The 21,237-nt window shown below is 35.4% G+C and overlaps 1 protein-coding gene across 1 annotated transcript in view; it reads right to left on the reverse strand.

The window, feature by feature from the left end:
• Positions 1 to 21,237, reverse strand: part of MYCBP2 (MYC binding protein 2) — a 174,864-nt gene that overhangs the window by 30,020 nt on the left and 123,607 nt on the right. Inside the window, exons 57-64 of the mRNA XM_035895202.1 lie at positions 19,179 to 19,340; positions 7,598 to 9,241; positions 6,155 to 6,324; positions 5,116 to 5,360; positions 4,320 to 4,487; positions 2,497 to 2,654; positions 1,882 to 2,081; positions 620 to 769 (exon numbers count right to left, since the gene is read on the reverse strand). Of these exons, the coding sequence (XP_035751095.1) occupies positions 620 to 769; positions 1,882 to 2,081; positions 2,497 to 2,654; positions 4,320 to 4,487; positions 5,116 to 5,360; positions 6,155 to 6,324; positions 7,598 to 9,241; positions 19,179 to 19,340 (2,897 nt within the window). The remainder of the gene's footprint in view (positions 1 to 619; positions 770 to 1,881; positions 2,082 to 2,496; positions 2,655 to 4,319; positions 4,488 to 5,115; positions 5,361 to 6,154; positions 6,325 to 7,597; positions 9,242 to 19,178; positions 19,341 to 21,237) is intronic.

Here is a 21,237-nt window from a genome sequence, read left to right on the forward strand (position 1 = left end):
ATGTTAAGACTATACCTAATTTTTCACATGCTACGTTTTCAGAACTAACTACAGATTTTTCTTAAATCACTGAATTAACTATATATAGTGTACATAGTATACACATAATTACTTCTATATATATATATGATTAAATTAACTATAGATTTTCAGAATTAACTACAGATTTTTCTTAAAGCACTGAAAAACACAGCAGACTGAACAACAAAGCTTCTATGAAGAATATTTTCTCTTTTCTTTCTTCTTTTGGGGGGGGCAATTGAAGAATAAAAAGCAAACAGTAAATTTTTTTGTTACCGGATTAGTAAAGTGCTTGTGCTTTTTTTTCTTCTTTCCCATGAATACTCACAAAAGTAATGCATTAAAAGACTAATTCATCATCACACAAAATTTGGGGATTTTAGAAGAATAATTAATCTATGACTATCAAAAGAGCTCAACTAAAATTTAAGAATTTTCATTCCATAATTAAGGTTCTGTTTCACAGAGAGAGAATTAAGGTGGTGTTCATGGGATTTTTTTAATTTTTTTTTCCACACATAATTAAAATGTTTCTAAATTTACTACAAAAATCAACAGAGGTACTGTATTTTTGAAAGGAATGCTGAACTTCACTTACTTGTTCTGCATTTTCTTTATTTGATTTATTTTCTTCATCCTCCTCTTCTTCAGGCTCTACGGGTGCAGGAGTCAGTGAAGCCACAAAATGCCATAAAATATCATGAAGAGAAGTTGTTTGAATGACATTACAAAGAAGCCAGTTGAAAGCCTAAAATAAAATACACACAGGGAGTTACCAATTCGCTAAGCAAACCCGGAGTGAAAGCATTTCTTAAACCATTTATGTAAGGAGGTGCATTGATGCTTTTGGACAGGCAAATAATAATGTAGAGGTCTTCAAAAAAAGCTTTAAGGATCAAAAAGCAGAGTTCTTATGTATTTTCAGAGATTATTACAGGATGAGGTGGCAGCACTCCTTACTATTCAAATTGGTTAACAAAGTAAAGATCCTTTTTAATTTAGGACTCGGTGGGAATAGATTTGGTTTCCTTGTTTGGGCTCTGCCATTGACTGAATTAATTAAAACAATTCAAACACTTCCAAAAAAAAAATATCAACATAGTGGGGAGAAAAGGGATTTTAAAAATTATAACATTCTTATATTCTTCTAAAAGCTGCAATATTTCTGCACACTGATATTTGGAAATTTGATGGGTGGTCCTTAACAGTAGAAGTATGGTTTTTTACTTTATCTGAGAAAATCCATCTATATTTTCACGTTACAAATGGAAAAATACTCATGCTGTATGCAAGTTCAGAAGAAACTTTACTGAAGCTTAGCCGAAATTAAAAGAACGGCCTCAATGACAATGTCTCTTGCAGCTTTTATTGAAGCAATTGAACTTTAATAGATCTTTTGGTTGCTCATTCACTATCTACAAAACAGGGGTAGCATTGACCCATCTCGGAAGGAAGTTGTGAAATATCAAGATATTACCAGCACCAAAACAATTCTAAAGAAAGAATATTTTGAAAAAGCATTTAACAAAGGAATGGCAAGTAAGATCAGAAAGATGCTAAGCAAATGAGGAGAAAACAATATTTGTATAATTAATTTTTGCAGCCTTAATAATATTCTTTTATCAGAGATTTTCTACACAACAGATAAACTATTGAAGAAGGTTTACGGGCAATACTTTTGTATTCATAACTTTTAGAGGTAGTAACACAAATGAACTTTTAAAATAAGTTTATTGCACATCACAAAATAATACCTTTTTTGTTTTTTTAATCTATATAAAAAAATCTTTAAAAAAATACTGAAGCAGAATTTACAGACATCTTGTTTGAATCATAGAAGGTCCATTAGTACATTAATACCTCCATGGCAAAGACTCGGCAAGCAGATTTCCGTAAGGCTTGTTTCATTGCTATTTCAAGTCCTTCAAGATCATGATGCTGGATTACAAATGCCAATACTGGCCACTGGAAATTTCTCTCTCCTTTGGAAAGAGAGCTGTGGGCGGAGATTAACCGAGAAAGTTCAGGAGATGGATGTCTCAGGAGAGAGGACCCCACTTCTATTCAAAAGCATAAAAATACGCATACATTAGATTATTTGTGCATTTTAAGTTTGTAGCCACAGTAAAAATAAAAAGCAATAGAGAAACATTAGAATATATATTTTTAATCATTTTTTCCATGAAAAAAAAAGCATTAAAAAAACAGTGTGGAAAAATGATGCTTCAACTGAGAGAGCAAATACCACTTTAGCTTCTAAATCAAGCACAAAAGATGCACCACAAATTTCAGAGCTGCAGCTGTTCTAAAATAATCCTGTGCAGATTAACAGCTAGTATTTATTAATAAATAAAAATAAAAGCCATCACATGTAATTATAGAAATTATATTTGCCTGGAGTTTCCAAGAATAACTGCAAATACAATGCTGTATCCTTGAATATTTTTTCACCATTTCTGACGTCTGTGCTCTTACCTGCATCTCCACTGTTGACTCGTCTCCTAGGGATTGCCTTCACACGAGCTGGCAAAATTGAGTGCTGTTTGTCATATTCTGATGCAACAACTGAATATGATCTTTGGAAGACTGTACGCTTTGCAAGATCTGTATCTGTTATTGGACTGGTTTCCAAACTACAAAGAAATCAGTGAAACCCCATTAACAAATATATAGAGTATACTTGAATGATACATAAACATTAAATAAAGACACATGCATTTCATAATGACAATGCTACAGCTGCATGAAAGTTTGTCTTATGTACCTAAAAACTGTTTAAATGCTGGAAAAGAAAGAACACATATTAGAATTACACATGGTGAAAAAGCATGCAAGTGCTTTATACAAATGTAATGATGTATGGTAAGTTCCAAGAATTTAGATATTTCTCAGAGAGAATACAAACATTCAGATCATGCCTGAATTGAAGTTTCAGACCAAATTTGCCCTGAGAATGCACGTGAAAACATCTATGGAGTGAATTTTTAATATGCAAGCCAACTGAAATTTAGAACTTTATGTGAAGTAAAAGTTTCTAACATCATTAGCCTTAAAGCTAATTTTCAATTGCTACGGCTATGCCTCTGACATGTTTTACTCCTTACCTTCAGTGGACTTCTTACAGTCTGCAGAACTCCCAGCTTATGCTGTCCCTATAGGCCTCAGGAGACCATGGTGTCCACAGTTTTAATAAACGAATATACCAATACGATGCACTCTTAAGGAGTTTTGTTAGAAAAGTTCTATTTCTGAAAAGACTACATTGTAGATTGTAGTATTCCAATAAACTGTTTTTGCAGTCAGTATAAGATATAACAGATTGAAAAAAAAACAGATTAAAAGCAAGTTTTCTCTTCATTGCATCCTCATTATTATGAGGAATCACTGTTTGACATCTGAAAACACAGAGCATCTATGTTGATTCTGGACTATTATTAAGTAACAGTAAGAGCCTTTTTTTTCCTGGCAAAACAAAAGATTCTGTAATTGCTTGAATTAGATCATAGTAAACCTAATGAGATAAGAAACTGGCTTAACCTGACAGAAACCATCTAGCACTCTTGGTCCTAGACAGCATTAAGGTGTCATTTATTCAGTTACATTTTAACTTCCCACAGAAAGCAGCAGCAACATTTGCTCTGAAAAATGTAAGGTAATAAAATTTCCTCCTGTTCTAACTTCCCTTCAGAATGAAATCCTGAAAGGAGGATAACAGCTACTTCCTTTCAAAAAGGCCATTAATCTGCACTACAGTCAGTTGTGTTAAAGAATAGAAATACAGGGAAAAAAAACCTGCTACATTTTCAAGGAGTTCACAATAGCTATGGTCCTTGGATCACTTTTCAGTTCTAGAGATTCTGGAAAAATTGTATTTGTCTCTATGGGGAAATAAGCAAGCCTGGAGTAAGGGCTCTGGATAAATTTTCCTGAGGTATGCTAAGAGTCCTCATCAATTTCTAAACAAACTTTTTTTCATATTTAGGTTGTAAACCCAAGCCCTTTCCAGAGGTAAGCAATTGGTTTGCATTACAGTCAAAAGTTTCAAATCTGATTTGCAAACTTGCATTGCTAGAGGTTGAAATATACCTGATATGCTATGATTCACTGAAGATATTTCTCTAACTACAGCTTCATAAATTTTTGGCTTTTTTGCTGCCATTTCAGAGATTGATCTGGGCTGATTTGATACTTTAGCTACTTAATTACAGCAATGTTGTTTTTTTTTTTTTTTCTTTTTAATTGGTGTTATGCTAATGCTTTAGCATTTGTATGTAGTACCTAGAATTACAAGGAAGTACCTTGGGGGCATAGATTTCATGTTACTCTCTGGCTCTTCAAAGACATTAGGGCTTGCATCAGGAGTAACCGAGATGTACGGTGCAGGTACTGAAGTTGAACGCAGGTATCTCATCTCATCCTGGAAGAGGTTGTCATCCTGGTACCCAACAAAATTTTCATGATGATGCCTACATGAAACACACACATTCACAAAAGTCCTTTGCCAATACATGTAGCCAGCCAACACTATTAATTTACTCCTCATCTAATACATTTAAGCTGGTTGTGACTTACAAGTGTTAATGAAAAATATAATGGCATTTTCGACCAACAGGGAATGGAGAATCACCCTTTGCTATCTTTTAATCTTTTCAATAGGTATTTCCACTATGTATTTTAGGCCCAAATGTCTATCCATCATAAACATGGACTACAGTGAAATCTACTTCGAAATACCAAGTAAGCACAAGTCTTCTGGTTTCCTTCTAACTATTTTTAACTGTGAAGAGAGAAAAGTAGCACATATGTCTGCTACTATCATGCTAAGTTAAACTCTTCAGGAAATTCTAAATTCTTTGGACAGGAACTAAACTGTCGTTAAAAAATATTTAGCATCTAAAAGCTACTCAGGGTATATTTGACCATTGGAGCAAATACAATCCAAGAAATTGAACAGACCATGGAAACGGAAGAGAAAGAAATAAGAAAATATCTACCTTTCTATTGAAGTTTTAGTTTAGTTTATACACACATTTTTATCTAACACTATAAACAGAGGAGTATTAAAATCAATATTGATAGACTTTCTTTAATTACCTTGCTAAAGTCTGTAGATAGAGACATGGCATTTTAATGGGAAAGTCTTCAGAAATTCCTTCTTTGACACTGGGAAGTTGAGATTGGAATGCTTTTGCAGGGTGATAGCAGAGGATACTGGGCTCAGCAGCACTACTCAGCGACAGTAAATACAGAGCATTGGCTTTAATCACTTGATGAGCTTCCATAGTTGGCAAGGCACGAGGAGTTTTAACTTGCATTGGTTTTCTCCTAGACTGTTTAATCTAGAGAAGTTTAAAAAAAGGTATATTTGAATTATACTTCCCACCACAAGAAAAGCTGATAATGTCACTTATAGTAAAGTTGCTTGATTCTTCCTGTTATAAAATGTTTTCTATTACAAAATGTCACTTTACTATTTTCGTAAGTTTGTAAACTTTTAATAAACAGTTGAAAGCTTTGATGCTTGCCTCAGGATGAATTTTGTGTGCAAAAAGGTTCAAAAGATTTAGTTTAAAAAATAAAGTTAAATTAGCATTGTTCTGCTTATCTTAAAACCTCAGATTTGTATACTTTAAAAAAGAATTTGAAATTGGTCATGGAACACCAATATAAGAACACCTTTTGTATTATTCAGATTAAAAATTGCTTTACTTTGCCCAGTGTTTGGCATCTGTATCCAATGATCTGGATGATTAAGAACATTAAGGAAACTATAAACATATGAAGTTAAAACAGTACTCATATTTCAGTAAACAAATAAAACAGAATTCAGAGTTAAATAAACTGACACATACTTTTAAAAAATTAGGTGCCACATCCTATGCTGCAGTTGTACTGGGATAAAAAATAAAATTACTTTACAAATTTGAAACCACTACCACCTGAAGGGAAGAAATCTGGTCAGAAGCAATCAAAGTTTCTATCTTATTATTTTAAACTTAGCAATGACCTAAACGGATATTCCAAAACCTTCCAAAGTTTCGAAATTCCGAGTTTTTTAAACTATCCCTACCTTATTTTCAAGTTGTGAACACAGCATTATTAAGCAGATAGAGAGTGAAACAGACGAAAATACCTTCTCTCTTGCTGCTGCTTGCTTTTCACGGAGATATTTTTCTCTGCATCGATCACAAACCAAATACCAAGTGCTTCCTCCAATACCACCATCGCCACAATTACCAGCCCATCCTCCACAGAAGTGCCCAATGCTATTGTAACCTTGTCCACCTGCATAACGGCCACAACCTACATAAGGGAAAAAAAATGTAAAAAAAAGTTATTTCAAAAGAAGGACTATTACTATATTATTACTGTAAAAGAGAGATGGAGAGGGGGAAGATGCTTGTCTCTTCCTGGCCTAATTTTCTCCTTTTCTGTATCTCTGAACTGATTAAAAAACAGGGTGCATGTCCCTGTGTCCCAGCAGTAACCAAAGAACTCAAATGCACTGTAGTTTTCAAGTTTTTATTATTAACTTGTCCAAAGCATCAACAGCTCCTATTCAGGCAGCTAAATGATGGTAAGGTCAACATTATCTATAATTTAACAAATGTAAAAAACCTACCCTAACAAAGCTCAAAATGGAATGAAGTGCATTCCTTTGCTTAATTACTGTTTCTCAGAAAGATCCAAGGCATTGATAACTGCCGAATAATAAAGCTCCTTAATTTTGCTTTAACTTTGCATACAGTGCTAAAATGAGCGCATACAACATCAGCTTGAACTTCACTAACTAGCAAAGTAATTAGTTATGTTTACAAGCTAGAAAACACAGAAATCATTTTGTCTTTAACAAGGCTACTTATTACTCGCTATATTGTAGCTAATCCCTTCTATCAGTGATCCCTTTTCCAAAGAAAACACAACTTACATATATCTTTTGAACTCAGCTGACTAAGATAATGCCTATCTAGCACCTCATTTTCCTAAAATTAAACAAACTCTTGAAAAAAAAAATCAGGGACCCACACATAGGAGACAAAATAGCAGACTTGGATTGTGTTTTACAACACAAATTGTCTAGAGACTCTAACTGGATTTTTAAAAAATTAGTCACTGATACCAAGTGCTGACACAGCAGATAAATAAATGCTTTCTACTATTCACGGTACAACAGCAATAGAAAACTTTTGGCAACACAGAAACTCAAATTAACCAATCTCTCACTTTTAATTTTATCTGCCATTTTCTCAGCACAGTTTCAAGTCCTGAAGCGTAACAAATGGCATGCTTCTGAAGAGCTACTGTAAAGTCAGCTCATTGCTCTGGCCTTGTTTCAAACAACTTTCTTCAGCATCTTTGAAAGCTCAGATCCATAACTGCTTAAAATTACTTACACAAGCATGGAAATAATTTGTAAGTAAGCGTGTCTAAGTTTTAATTTAGCTTATATAACGAACGGTGTTAAAATGTTCGACAAGGCAGCCTGACTTATTTTCATAACAGTAACTAAGACCAAAATGTGTGTGTAATGTATTTTACAGGTGGACGCGGGAATTAAAAAAAAAAGTAATCTTACCTGGATGAGCTTGTCTCATGTGGTAAGTCACTGGATATGGATGGGATTCTCCACACAACTCACAGATGGTGTCTTTTTCAGGTCCTCCCACTGCAAGCTGAGCCATCTCGCCAAAAAGATTTCCCCTTGGCCTAGTCTCAACCTTTTCTTTTTTCTTCTTCTCTTTTTTGGTTTTCTTGTTATCTTTGTCACTTTCCTTCTTCTTTAACACTGCACAAGAACCAGGACTTGGAAAAATCATGTTTTGGGAAGCTGCTTTAATAGTAGCTAAGGAAATATCTTCCCAGAAAGCTACCAAGTGCTGCAGTGTTAATGGAAGAGGAGACTTGGATTTCATTGTGTGATGACTGGATGTTTCAAAGGAGGTAGTTTCAGTTTTTCCATCCTCACACTTTTCATGCAGAGGTGGTTCTTTTAACATTGAGAGGACTTTGTTTTTATTGATGCTACCCATTTTAGATATATCTGGTCCATGAGGTGAGATGTTGAACATGTTAAGAGCAGATGATATTTCCAATGAATGTCTATTTTTCAGCTTGGTTTCTTTTTCCTCTGCAGGTTGTTGAGTAAGACTGCTTCGTATTGGTGCATGCTCTTTGGACAATTCTGGATTAAACTTCAAAAAAGATGAACAAGCCATAGCATCATGAACTATTCCTTCATGCCAAAGAAACGCAGCAAATACAGCTCTAGCACATTCTGCAACAGAAGGTGACATTGCTTGCTTGGCAGGCTCTACAGGCTTGGAGCCATCTCCTTTGAAAAGAAAGCTGGATTTTTCCTTTTTAGGTCTTGTGTGCCTACCAGCACATTTACGGCTCACTTTTGGAGATGCTCTCATGTCTTGCTCATCTTTCAGTGGTGCTTTTCCTATGCTGAAATGAACTTTACTAGAACCATCATCCAGAGTTCTGAATTCTGTGTTGTCTTCACAGGTGCTATCTGTAATGCTGTTAGTCTTTAAAGTACTTGAAGTACATACTTCAACAACCTCACTGTGAAGATTTTCTTGTACGACATGAGGGGAAGGAGCTCTGTTTTCAGTTTCTGTAACAGGTTTTCCATCTTTTGCAATAATTTTTGGTTTGGGTGAAGTGGACCTCCCCCTTAAGGGTTCTGTTAGTGGTACTTTCTTTTTGCGAAGGGTGTCTGGATCTAATGTGTAAGAATCCGATTTGGAGCGCTCTCGAGGAGGATCAAGCTTTGTTTTTACAGGGGATGAAGGCTTCTGAGGTAGAGGTTTGTCATTGGGTGATGAGGATCGTGGAGAACTAGCACCAGATCTAACAGCTGTAAGTGTCTTTGTCTTTGGAGAAGATGACCGGGTTCCTGGCCCTGGAGATTCAGCTCTCAGACCAGTAGTTGTTCTTCCATCGGTTTTTAGTGTTTGCAAAGTGTTATGGTTTGGAGACAAAGACCTGCTGTGAGAGTCCGACCGCAATTTTGCAGCATCTGACTTCAGCATGAGAGACTCACTGGCAGATAAGCCTTCTGTATTCCTGGGTTTCTTCTGGTCAGCAGCAGCTCTATTCATTCGCACATCAAGCTTGGGTGACCTGCAGTCAGCTCTGTGTTTTGATGGCATGTCTGATTTTCCTGCTGGAGAAACTGGTCTAGCAGCTCCCGTGAAATTCATTCGGTCACCTGTTTAGCATAGTTTATAATTCAATTATTATGTTTTGTTAATGGTATCTTTAATAATACAAAACAAGGATTAAAGACCTGAACACAAGATAAAATTCAAACATAATCACATCAAAATGAAAGGAAATATAAAGGGAATTTTTTTCCCCAAGAATATTTTCAATACATTTCTTCTCCCAAAGATACATAGAAACAAGTGCTTGTAAATATTTACAGAGAAAACGCTGCTATGGAGGTATCAAAAGGCACATAGTTCACTATTTCCACAAAACACTAGTAAAGGAAGCACAATTTAAAATCCTTAGGTAACATGCCAGGAGTTAATGAAGTTTACCACAGTTGCAACAGAAACCAAGGATTATTTATGTATTAGCACTACGTGTGTCAGCCTGACTTTAACAAGAGACTTGCAGAAAGATCAAATGTATTACCAGATTTATTTTCTTTAATGCTCGAAAGTCAGGAAACTTAGGAAGTAAATACAGCTATAAGGCAAATTGGGTAAGAGGCTTACAAGCAAGCTTAAAATTATTCACATTGATAATCTGATATATTCACCTTTTTAAGACCACAAACTATCAATGTTCTGCTACCAGAACACAACCTACAAAAAAAAAAAAAAAAAAAAACAAACCCAAAACCCAACCAAAACCATAAACCCCACACCCACCGTTTTCAACACTAAGCTAAACCATCAACTCTGCTCCATCATGCCCTTTTATTTTGATGCAGTAATTTCTTATTCCTCTGCACAGACTTCATACATGTATTAAATCACAGAACTATAAAAACTATGAGCAGCTTAATATAAATACATAGAAAACAAGTATATGCAAATAAGTATATTAAGCAGCCTGTTTCTAATAGTTCTGTGAACACACTCAGTCCTTCTTGCAGAATTGTATTTTGAAAATTGAGACATGTAGTGTTGAAGTTACTGGCAAACAAAGCAGCAATCAGGAATTAAATATAACGGTGTCTCTACAAAGCATTACACTGCAAAGTCTTGAATACATAGTTAAGTCGTTCTGATTGAATGGGTTTTCATGAGTTTAACATGAAGAAAGTTCACTTGTAAGGCTTGTAGAATTAGGCCACAATACTTGGGATTATTTTACTTTTCTAAACACTAAAAGGTTATTTCCACTGCTCTGGATACTTTTTTGGTAAACAACTATTTGTCAAAAAAAGAGTTTCAATTAATCAGAGAATATTTGGAAATTTGGACCCTAATTTCTAATGGAAACAGAGAGGATAAGCAGTCATCTTTTATCCAGTACCTTCAGCACTTAGAAGGTGGGAAATCTGTGTTTACTTCCTTCTGCTTTATGGGACCTGAACCAACTTCTTCCAGTTCCCAACCATGAAGCCTTATCTCTAAGCTAGAAAATATATAGAAGCACTGACTGATCTATTTTTTTTTCCTACTGTTACCTCTCACAATACAAAAATAAATTTATTTTTTGGAGCAAAGTCTAGCAACCTAGATGTTTCCTCTGGTTACAAAACAATTTGTATTATTTTTCTACCTTTATATTTAAGGAGCTTATAATAAAAAAAAAACCAAAACAGCAACGGAAAAAAGTGAAAGATACCTATATTAGAATATTTAACAAGCTTGAAGGTTAGGATACTCTCCTGGCTTCCCAGGACATAAGACATGGTAGGAGTTCATACTTCTCCAGGCAGAGAAGAAATATTTTGTCTGTATTCAGGAACAATATGCCAAATGTGAATATAATAGAGAATACAGACAATAGTATAATATAATGAGAACATCTCAAACATCACCATAATAAAATTTGAGAGTGCAGTCTGTCTTTATTCTGTTTTCTTACGAGTTCTATAATTTCTTTTTTTTTGGTGCGGGCGTGGGGGAAGAGAGGGGGAAGAGGAAGGGAATGGTTTATAAAATGATTATTCTTGCTAAAAGAAAAAAAAAAAGTTTCTTAAATATCAGTCCAAACATTTTGTTCATGCCAGCTCAGTTATTCACCAGTTCTACTGATGAGCTATTCTGAGATGTCTGCTTTGTGATATATGAATTCAGAAATGGAAATTAGAATTTTCTATGCACACTCTTCCCAGTAACAAACAAATAAAAAGATGAATTTAAGGTTTGCCAGATGAGGAAATACTCTAGATACAAAATTCCTTTTACAAAATGCCTCATAAAGGAAAAAATAGTGAGAAGACAACAGTAGTCATCTTAGAGGACATAAAACACTGTAAACCATTCAGCAATGTATCAAATTCAAAGTATATGCATGACTAGTGAATATCAAGCAAGAAAACATTCTAGAACAAAACTGTTTATGACAGGCATAGCTTAACAGTAGCTTCCAGGAATAAAAAAAAAAAAAAAAAAAAAGTATGTTTTTAAAAACACAAGGTTTGGATTTGCACATACACAGGTAAATAATCCATTCCAGACTATCAGCACACACATAAAAAAAAAATCCCCCAAATGAAAAACTGCATAATCATGTAGCAAACTGCTTTATCTGTAAACAACAAAAAAAACCCCAAATACTTTTCCCCCTTTCTTCTTCCATATTTCATTTGCCTATTGTTTGAAAACAGGTGTTATTAGATTAGATTAACAGTCACCTTTCTGCTTACAAAGCAGTAAGAGATAGCCAGATCACTATCATGAAGTTGCTGCAACTCAGGAAGGCAACACTGAATAGTTATATCAAGTGAGCTCCCAACAAATACCAAACTTGAATGTTTACTTTCAAAACAGTATTTTATTAAGCGAATGAAATGAAAATGAGTGGAAGGATTAAAAAAACCCCAAAAAACAAAGCAACATTTTGAATGTAAAATCTGAATGACCTTGCTATGTTGGCATGCATACCCACCCTTCAGTTTGTGAGAGAGAGATGAAATAGCAGAGGCAGGCCCAGCTACATCATTAGTTTTGTAAATACGCTCACGAGAAGCAAGGCAGCAGGATGGAGTTTCTACAGTGGAAAAGTTGCACAGAAGCAGCACAGATTCAATGCAAAAAGCAGTAAGATAAAACCAAGCATTTCACATGATATGCATCTCCTTTGTTAAGTATTTCAAATTCACTTTTTAGACTACTACCTCAGTTCTAAATGAGAAACAGTTACTTCAAGATATTTTCCCTGATCTAAAAGAATAAAAGATCTGCGATCTCAGTGTTAATTTGCAGGATCTAAAATGTAGTATGTGTAGACTAGCCAATAAGATTTATGGTTTATTATAAAAACAGTACCTAGTTTTCAACTAAACTCTGGTTTTAGACATGTACTTTTAATCTGTAAATTCGGAGATTCATTATTTAAAACTGCAATCTGGCCTTCTAGAAGACCAGTTCTCACATTCTTTTGAGAAAACTAGAGAAGAGCTAGATGTTTGTGTTGGAAAGTCTCACTAATCACTGGAAAGAATGAACAAAAATACTTTAAATGCATAAAAAAAAAAATCTGTTTTCAAATCTGAATGCAACTTGATAACGTAATTTTTTTAAGAACTTCATGTGTGTATTGTGAACTTTAGTTTCTCAATCCTATTAAGAGGCATAACTAGCAGTAAAAGAGTTTCTATCAAACAGTACAGACATGAAAACAAACCTTAATCGATCCTTAAAAATAACTTTGCCTTATGAAAAAAACCAGTTAAATTCTGATATAATCCAAGATAATTTCAATATAGAGTCTACTAATGCTAAATCTTTTAAAATGAAATTTGGAGTGAGGTAACAGTAGGAACTTTTAGTTTCAAGTCTGTCTTATTATCTCCCTATAATGTTTTTAATTCTAACTTCAATTCCTATTCCTTCCTTCAGCAAAAAAATAAGTCTAACTCTTGCAGCATTAATAATTTTACAGAGATTGTGATTTTAGAAGATACTCTGCTTTAGAGACACACTTTTGTACAAATGGAAGAAGACAAGTCTATTAAAAACAAGTGATTTCAATTTCTGCACTGCTTAAAACATTTTTTTTTGTCTGGTACTACATTTACTAACTTGTAGAGATAAATATATTAAAAACCCTATCTTAAGAAATGAGAAGGAGTCTATAGACTCTACAATGAGAATGTTTTCACACATGCTTGAAGCAAGAATTTAATTCCTTAAAACAAGAAAATGATCTCTCTTTTCTCAATCCAGTATTAGCATAAATTTAAGAACCGCATTATCTACTTGGATGCCTACAAATGCTTTGGAGAGATCCAATACCAACCATATTACTTCTGAGTAGCAGGATGTCATTCCACCAATTTTTAAAGACAAAATGTGGAAAAACACTTTAGGAACACAAAGGAGCAGTGGAGGTACAATTCTGTAAATACAAGCCTAAAAATTTCAATTCGATATACAAGCATTCCAGTCTATGAATAATTCAATGAAAATATTTACTAAACCCAATTTCATTTATGCACATTTTTGCTTCATTCTATGTCTGAGAATACTTACATTTTATAATGTTGTAATCTAGCTTATGTTGAACATTGTCCTGCTTCTCAGTGATTTCAAGGGGACTGTGGGTTGAAGAGAATGAATTTCCCACATAATCTCCTTGCTGCCTTGGCAAGTGATGTACCTCTAGCCAGGATGAGTGGTCAGTCACAGGGACCAGTTTTTTGGTCAGGATTCCTGCATTTTTAATCACCCCCAAAGACTAGAAAGACTTCAAAGACAGGTAGGCAAGCTCTGTCTCGCATCACATTTGAATGCGACAGCTTATCTTCAGTCACATTCTTTCCTTCAACATAGAAATAGCTCTAGCTTGAAAAGCTACGCAATATGGAGACATAAGAGGCAGTTCAAATCCTATGCCAGGATGCAGTCTTCTAACAACCAGCGGTAAGCCAATCCAGGAAGCATGACATACCACCGACTAGTCCACATTGGTCTGTCTTAACCTCTAAACCAGACTGGTAAAATGTCTCTGGAGAGTGGAGTTAAGTAAAAGTTTCTTCCAAAATGCCACTGCTTTTCTGCATGATGATGAAGGAAAGCACTGACCTGCTTTTGCCCTTTTTACTAAGCAACGGATGCCTCTTCAAAAAGAATGCATTCCTCTTTCGCTCTCTGCTACTGACATGGAAGCTACAGTATGGCTGTTAGCTGAATTTCCTCAAGCACCGCAATCAATGTATCATTTTTCACATCCTGAAAATGCCAAATGCCATAAAGACAGCTGGACAAAGACTATTTTTTTTTTTTTTTTTTTTTAAGTAAAAAGAATATACTCAAGTCAACAAATGTTTGAATATTAAATGTTAAAAAGGGAGAAAAGTATTACATACTGTTATAATAGGGGAATGAGTGAGTAAAAGCAAAAGCTAAAATGCAGCATCATTAGAAAAACAGTAGCAACGTTCATTACCCAGAGGTAGGGTTTGGAGCACCAACACTTGAGCCACTTCAGTTTACTAACTGAAAGGAGTATTCCTGTGCTATAGAAGTGTAGATAAAAATGATTCTATAATTTTACAATTCGTAACTACAATATTTGAAGATGTGATGAGCCAAATTTATTTCTAAAATAAAGCTTGATACAGTTTGTGCGCTTCTTCCAAATGTTACTATACTAATCCCCCAGGGATGGTTTTGGATCGTTCTGGACAAATGTATGCTTCATACATATCTTTGATTATCAGATCTGTAAAGCCTAGGGTATGAAACAGTTTAACTTACTAGCTGAAATTTCAGGAATGATGCTTTGGCAATAAGCAGCATCTGAAAAGACAGTTAAACCAATACTCTCTGGCTGCTTTGCATGACAATTAAGTCATTTCAGCTTGATATGGAAGAGATCAGTGTGCTTGGCTAAGAGTATTCTCTCCCTTCATTTTACTGAAACACTACTGAGAAGGGTTATGTGCTCCATAGGCGTGCTGGTCTTTTTTCCCCCCTCCAGAGTTTAGTAAATGCGGACAGAAGCACTGCAGGCAAAGCCAGTGGTTCTAAATGCTCTGTATCTAGCACCTAGAAAGGAAAGGAACAAAATGAAAAACAAACTGGTAGCACAATACTAGTGGGACAAGGAACTCCTGACACGAATGGTAGGGGCTGATCATACAGCGTACGACCATACGCTGGACTGCAGCTCTGCAGCATGGACTGGCGAGGAAGCAGCCTGACAGGACGCTATGATCGTACTGAACAGCAGCTCAGCACTGCAGCTTCTGCCCGGACGGAGACGCGTTGGGAAGCAGGAGCTGCGCTGCACAGCTGCTCAGCGAGCCGCCAGGGCTGCAGCGGAAGAGGGAGAACGTGACAAATGAGGCTTAACCAGGGGGGTCCAAAGCCTCTTCAGCCTAAAAATCTGTTCTTCATTTGCAATAGCAATTCAGCCATGAGGAAACATGGCATAAAGGTCTAATGCTGGTGACTGCAAGGTCTCAAACTTCTCACCCCAAGTGTAGAGCTCAATAGCCCATTGTGAAATTTTGGTAACTGATGCAGGACAGCATAGCAAGATCCTGCCTCCCTGATTTGTCATGTCTAAGGAGTTTTATGACCCAGCACATGTTACTGAAGGTTGAGAAACAAGATCTTCCTTGACCCTCTAGTTTCCACACTTCACCTGTACTCAGAATCCAGGCAGAAATGCGAGTCTTCTGTGCTCTTCACAAAGTTCAGAGACAAACAATTGAGCGACCAGTAATAATCTTGCAGCTATGGGAGGGTGCAGTCCTGAGCAAATCTGTTACTGATGTTCTTACAAGCTTCTCAGAAGCAAGCATACTCAGGCTGGAGTAATTACAGCCCATTTTGTTGGAATAATCAAGGAAGAAACATACATAAACTTGTGCTCTTTCTGGAAGAAAATCCTTGCTAAGATTCCAAGTCAGTACAGCTGATTCTGAACTCCAGGTAGGTTGTGCCATCTCTTCTTGATTTTTTGGACTTTCAGCTGCGTAAAAGGCTGACAAGGAACTAAAATACATGACAAGAGCATCTTACTTTTTCTGTCCCCATTAAAAAGGAAACAGTCTCTCAGCTTTTTTCCCTCGTGTGACCATGTGTGAAAATTAGCAAAGGAATTAATTAGGACAGAACAATCAGCCCTTCAGAGAGTTCTAGCAAGTAACACAAACTGCGTAACACAGTTCCCCCTTTTTATAATATTCCTTCTGTAGCAAATTCTTTGACAAAACACAGGAGTCTTGTTAGTTTACTTATCTATGATCTGAAAAGAATAACAGAGACTTCTCATTTTTTCAAGCATTATATCTGAGGAAGTGGTTGTCCAAAACTAGTATTTCCAGAAAAAAAATAACTAGACACTGTATCAGAAGATAAAAGGTTTTGACAAGCCCTTTCCTTCTGCCCCAAATGAATTTGGAAACCAAACCAAACCCCAAGCACAGAAACCATTCCTCAGAAAGAACAGCTAACTACAAACTCTTCTAAAGAAAAACTACAATCTGTCACTGGCACAGAGTATAATTTATAATCAGACCAACATTTTTCTTCCTATTATAAAAGCCTAATTTAAGGAAATAATTCTAGAGGGCATTCAGCATGATCCTAACCTTCCTCAGAATCATGCTTCCAAATAAAACTTCTCCCCAGGAAGACAGCTATCTGAGGAAGAACAGAAAATGTAAGTAGTAGACTGAACTATTTAGGCAGACTTTCAGTCAAAACCAGTATTTAGTACATAACCTCCGCAGCCATGGAAATCTGGGCTGGCAGAACTTCCTTCAACTATTAGACTATCATTAGCCCTTTAAATATAGCAATTATTGACTATAAACATTCATTTAAATTTTTAGATCTAACTTTACTGCAGAAAGCACTTAATAACAGAGCACATAATTTGAAACTAAAACTAAGCATGTCTAGGGCAAAAATCCAAGCGACTTGATATGGAGCCTTGGGATATGTTGTTTAATGGATTTAACTTTTAATTACAAGTTTGATAACAGGAGGCTATAAAGTGCTTTGGAAATAATGAATGAAAATTGCACACTTATAAAGTTTCTTTTACAGTTCTATTATAGCTGCATCAGTGTTGAACACAGATTAAAAACCACACATTGGAATTTGACCCAAATAGAACTTTTCTGTCTAAATATTTTTACTGCATATATGCCTTGCTATTCTAGTTAATCTTGCAAATTAATCCATTACTTTCAAATTCGTAAAGTTTCAAGAAATACAGCAATAACAGAATAATTGCTTGAAATAAAATGTTTAAGCTTATTTAAGTTTCGAATACCTCTGATAATTTCCTTGACTGAACAAGTATATTAATATAGTCTTACAGGCCTCCCTGATAATATTCTGAATTTGGATGAACTTGTAAATGGAGGATTAACAAATTTGCAAGAGACTCAGGAAGTTTGAACAGGAAATTTTCCCCCATAAGATTCTTAAATTTTGACAGTGAAAACAAAAATGTTAACATTTCTCTCCTTTATGCATAATTTACATTATTTGCAGCAAATCTTAAATTAGATAATAAATGGTTTGGAAGAAAGTCCTCGTATCAAATCACAGTGCAATAGTATACCAGTTATGGTTGACAATCTTTGCCCTGCTGGAAGGGCAAATAACTGTTATTGGTTGAGATCTTGTACTAAGCTAAGATCCCAGATTAGAGACCAACTTGAAAATTTTTTTCCAGTTTAATTATTATTTTATTTGGTAGACTACCAGTGCTCCTCCTATCTGACAAGAAAAGGCTTCTTTTTGAAACAGGGATCCTTATTAAAACGTAAACCATGGATGAAGCTTACTGAATACAGTTTATCTACATCTGCTGGATAGGCAAATCCATTGAGCAAGATCTGAGCAAAAAAATGTTGACAGCTTTTCTTTTCATACAATACAGATCTAAATGCTGAAGGACAAATAATCTGAAGTTTGAAATAAGACAATTATGGTTATTTTTGATGCAAAGTTGCATAAGAAACTCTGACTTTACTACTCTGAACAAGAGAAGAAAACAAAAATGATGGAAAAGAATATATAATTGACAAATTCTCAATGGCGGTACGCTGATGCCACTGGCAATCAGCTGTTTTATCTGAGTAGGTTTTGGAATATTCGGCTTTCAGGACGTTGATTTAAGTCCAGTATAAGTACATAAGATTGCTGTGAGAATATTGCTGATAGTTTCTATAAAAGTGAATTAGAGATTTTAATCTCTCACATGAAGCACGTCACTGTTACTTCAATAAACTGGACTGCATAGACATAAAGACTGAACTGATTGACAGGGTCATGAAAGAACTGAAGCACTTCTGAGGGACAGTTTATGGGATACAGGAGAAGACTAGCATACCTGTGACCCATGTTATACATGTTCTGTATATAAGAAAGTATTTACTGCAATATCTGCCATCTGTCATGAATGCTGAGCTTTTATTTTTCATTAATCAAAACCAAAACAGTTTCCTGTCGTCCCATCAGTAATCAGGTCAACTGCTATTCACCTCTAGGTGCAAACTATCATGTCCATGCCAATCCTATGAGCACCCAACAGAAGACTAGCAAAGCCAAGTATGAGTAGCGCCAAGTTGTTCCCACTGTCCAGCTACATCCTTAAAGTTTGTTGTGATGACAAAATTAGGAATTAAGAAAATTTATTAACTATGAATTTACTGCAGTCCATTTTGATGTTAAAAGAATTATCAACATTTTGTACCATATAAAAATCGTTACCTTAATTATAAACCCAGAGTTGCATACAATATTGGAAATGCGCTTATCTACACTGCAGAACACAAACAAAAGCAAAATATTGTCAATATAGAAATTAAAGTTGAGCAAGTATACTTCTTTGGGAGCATTAGCTCACATGCTTCTGAATCATGAAAAACTTAACAAAACAAAACCAGAAAGGTGCACTGAGGGATGATTAGTAGCTGGTAAGCAACTGAGAACAGCAATGTCAAAGCTGCAGAAATGGACTGATGAGGCAGGTAAGGCTGACAAACTTACTCTGAAGCTGTGGCTGAGGCTGCTGGAAGGAAAGGGGCTGTCCGAACACAAATGGACTGTGGATTAGGGAAGAGGGAGGTTTTGCAGCTTGATCAAAGATGGAAGGAGCTGGGAGATTTGGCCGTGACTGAATGGAATTCAGTATGGCACTCAGTTGGTCACCTGTAGTGGGCAAAACAGTCAAAACTACAACCTGTTACTTGTCATTCTCCAGAAAGGCAGAGTAAAATGGTGCTCAATTGAAGTTTAAATGATAGAATAGAAAAAGCTCATAAATCTTATTTAGCCACATACAACTCTGATTGTGGCTAAACATAAAAATCTCACTCCATGCACGGCAATAAAATTACTGAAAAGTACAAGGGTTTTTAAGAATCATGGATGTTTTACTGCAATTATTGAAAACATATCAAAATAGAGATTTATATTTGCCTTGCTAAAAAATGAAGAACAGCCAAATTAAAAACAGAAATCCCTAGCATTTACAATAATACACACATGCAACAGAACATGCAGAGAAAGATTAGAAAAACTGATGAGAAGGGAAAGATAACATGTAATCAGGCTTTGGCAAGTGTATTTCTGTGCCAAGGCTTTGGTAAATATTTGCTCATTTTTGCAAATATCTTTATAACTATTCTGTTATGCTGTTTTTCAAGATCAGATTGAAGATAATTAAAAAAAAAAAGTACCACTTACGAACTGGAACTGATTTTCTGAAGCACTACATACATTTGTTGTGAGGCAAATGAAGGCCCTCAAAAAACTTGTTTCAATTTCTGAATGCCAATTCTCAAAAAACTCTACGTAAGCATTAGAAATACATGAAGCCTACAGCAAGAAGGCAGAGTTTAATCACACCATGTTATAACTTTAAGTATACTTAGTAATATGAGCTAGGAGACACCAAGAGTTTGAAAGCATCACAGATTTGAACCATCAGCAACCAAATCCTAACAGCGTCACTTTATTCTGTAAATTCATAGAATTTTGACAGCACTCTAGAAATTCTAGTAAAAAAAAATTAGCAGCTAATACAGAATTTACAACTCACTAAATTTGCAATATTTCTGGGTGATTATTATCCAAAATTAAATTTTGCGCTTATTTTCTTGGTACTTTGGTTTCAAAATTGAGACAAGAAGAATAACAGAAAATAGCTGGAACACCTTTCTAAACAATCACCTACAAGTATCAATAAATCAATTTTATTTCACTGTTTTGGAAGTAGTATACCTAAAAAATATTGGAATCAGTACTTGGGCAGCAATTATTTCTATGTTAATAACATACAAGTGATTGACAGGTTTGACAAAGCACTAGTATTCTTAAATATGACAGGCCTACTACCTAAAATAAGTAATTATTTTAAAGGGAAGAACCTCTGAGAAGAGGTTGAAAGTCATCTGTCCGCAGTAATTAAATATGGAGTGGGGTAGGGCCATTCACGCGGAATATTAAAAACTTGCCTGCAGTGTAGAAGGTTGGAATAGAGAAGACATAGATAAATCAGAGAATGACTGTGGGAGTTATGTCTTCTGCCTCACAGGAAATACTGTAAACACAGACCTATTACATGGGGATCTTTACATTTGACCAGCAGTCTGAAAGGCTTATAGGTGTTGACTGAATTTTCACTGAAACTAGTGCATCCCTACAGAAGTTCTTTCAACAAATAAGCACCTCCAAAAGAACAGTTTCATTCAGAAATTCCCATAACAGATCATGCTTGTGCCTTCAATTTTTTATTTTCCACAAAACTCAAAGCTTCTTAGACCTGAGAATGTAGAAAGACTGTATATAAAGTAATGATACAGCTCAAGAATCCTATTTTTGGGAAAGCAATATCATCATTGTTTCAATATAACTGCCGACAATTCTCCACTCACAGGCAATTCAGAAGGAATTACCGTACACAGAATGAATAAAGCCACCTAGCTGAGTGGCTCGCTTACACTAAACATCACAGCTTACGGGTATGTCAAAAGAATAATGTGTATAAAATGACATGGAATTCAATGCCAGAGGTATGTAACTGTAATGTCCCAAAATAAACACC

This window comes from Egretta garzetta, unplaced genomic scaffold (assembly GCF_000687185.1).
Source record: "Egretta garzetta isolate BGI_Z169 unplaced genomic scaffold, ASM68718v1 scaffold335, whole genome shotgun sequence".
NCBI lineage: Eukaryota > Metazoa > Chordata > Aves > Pelecaniformes > Ardeidae > Egretta > Egretta garzetta.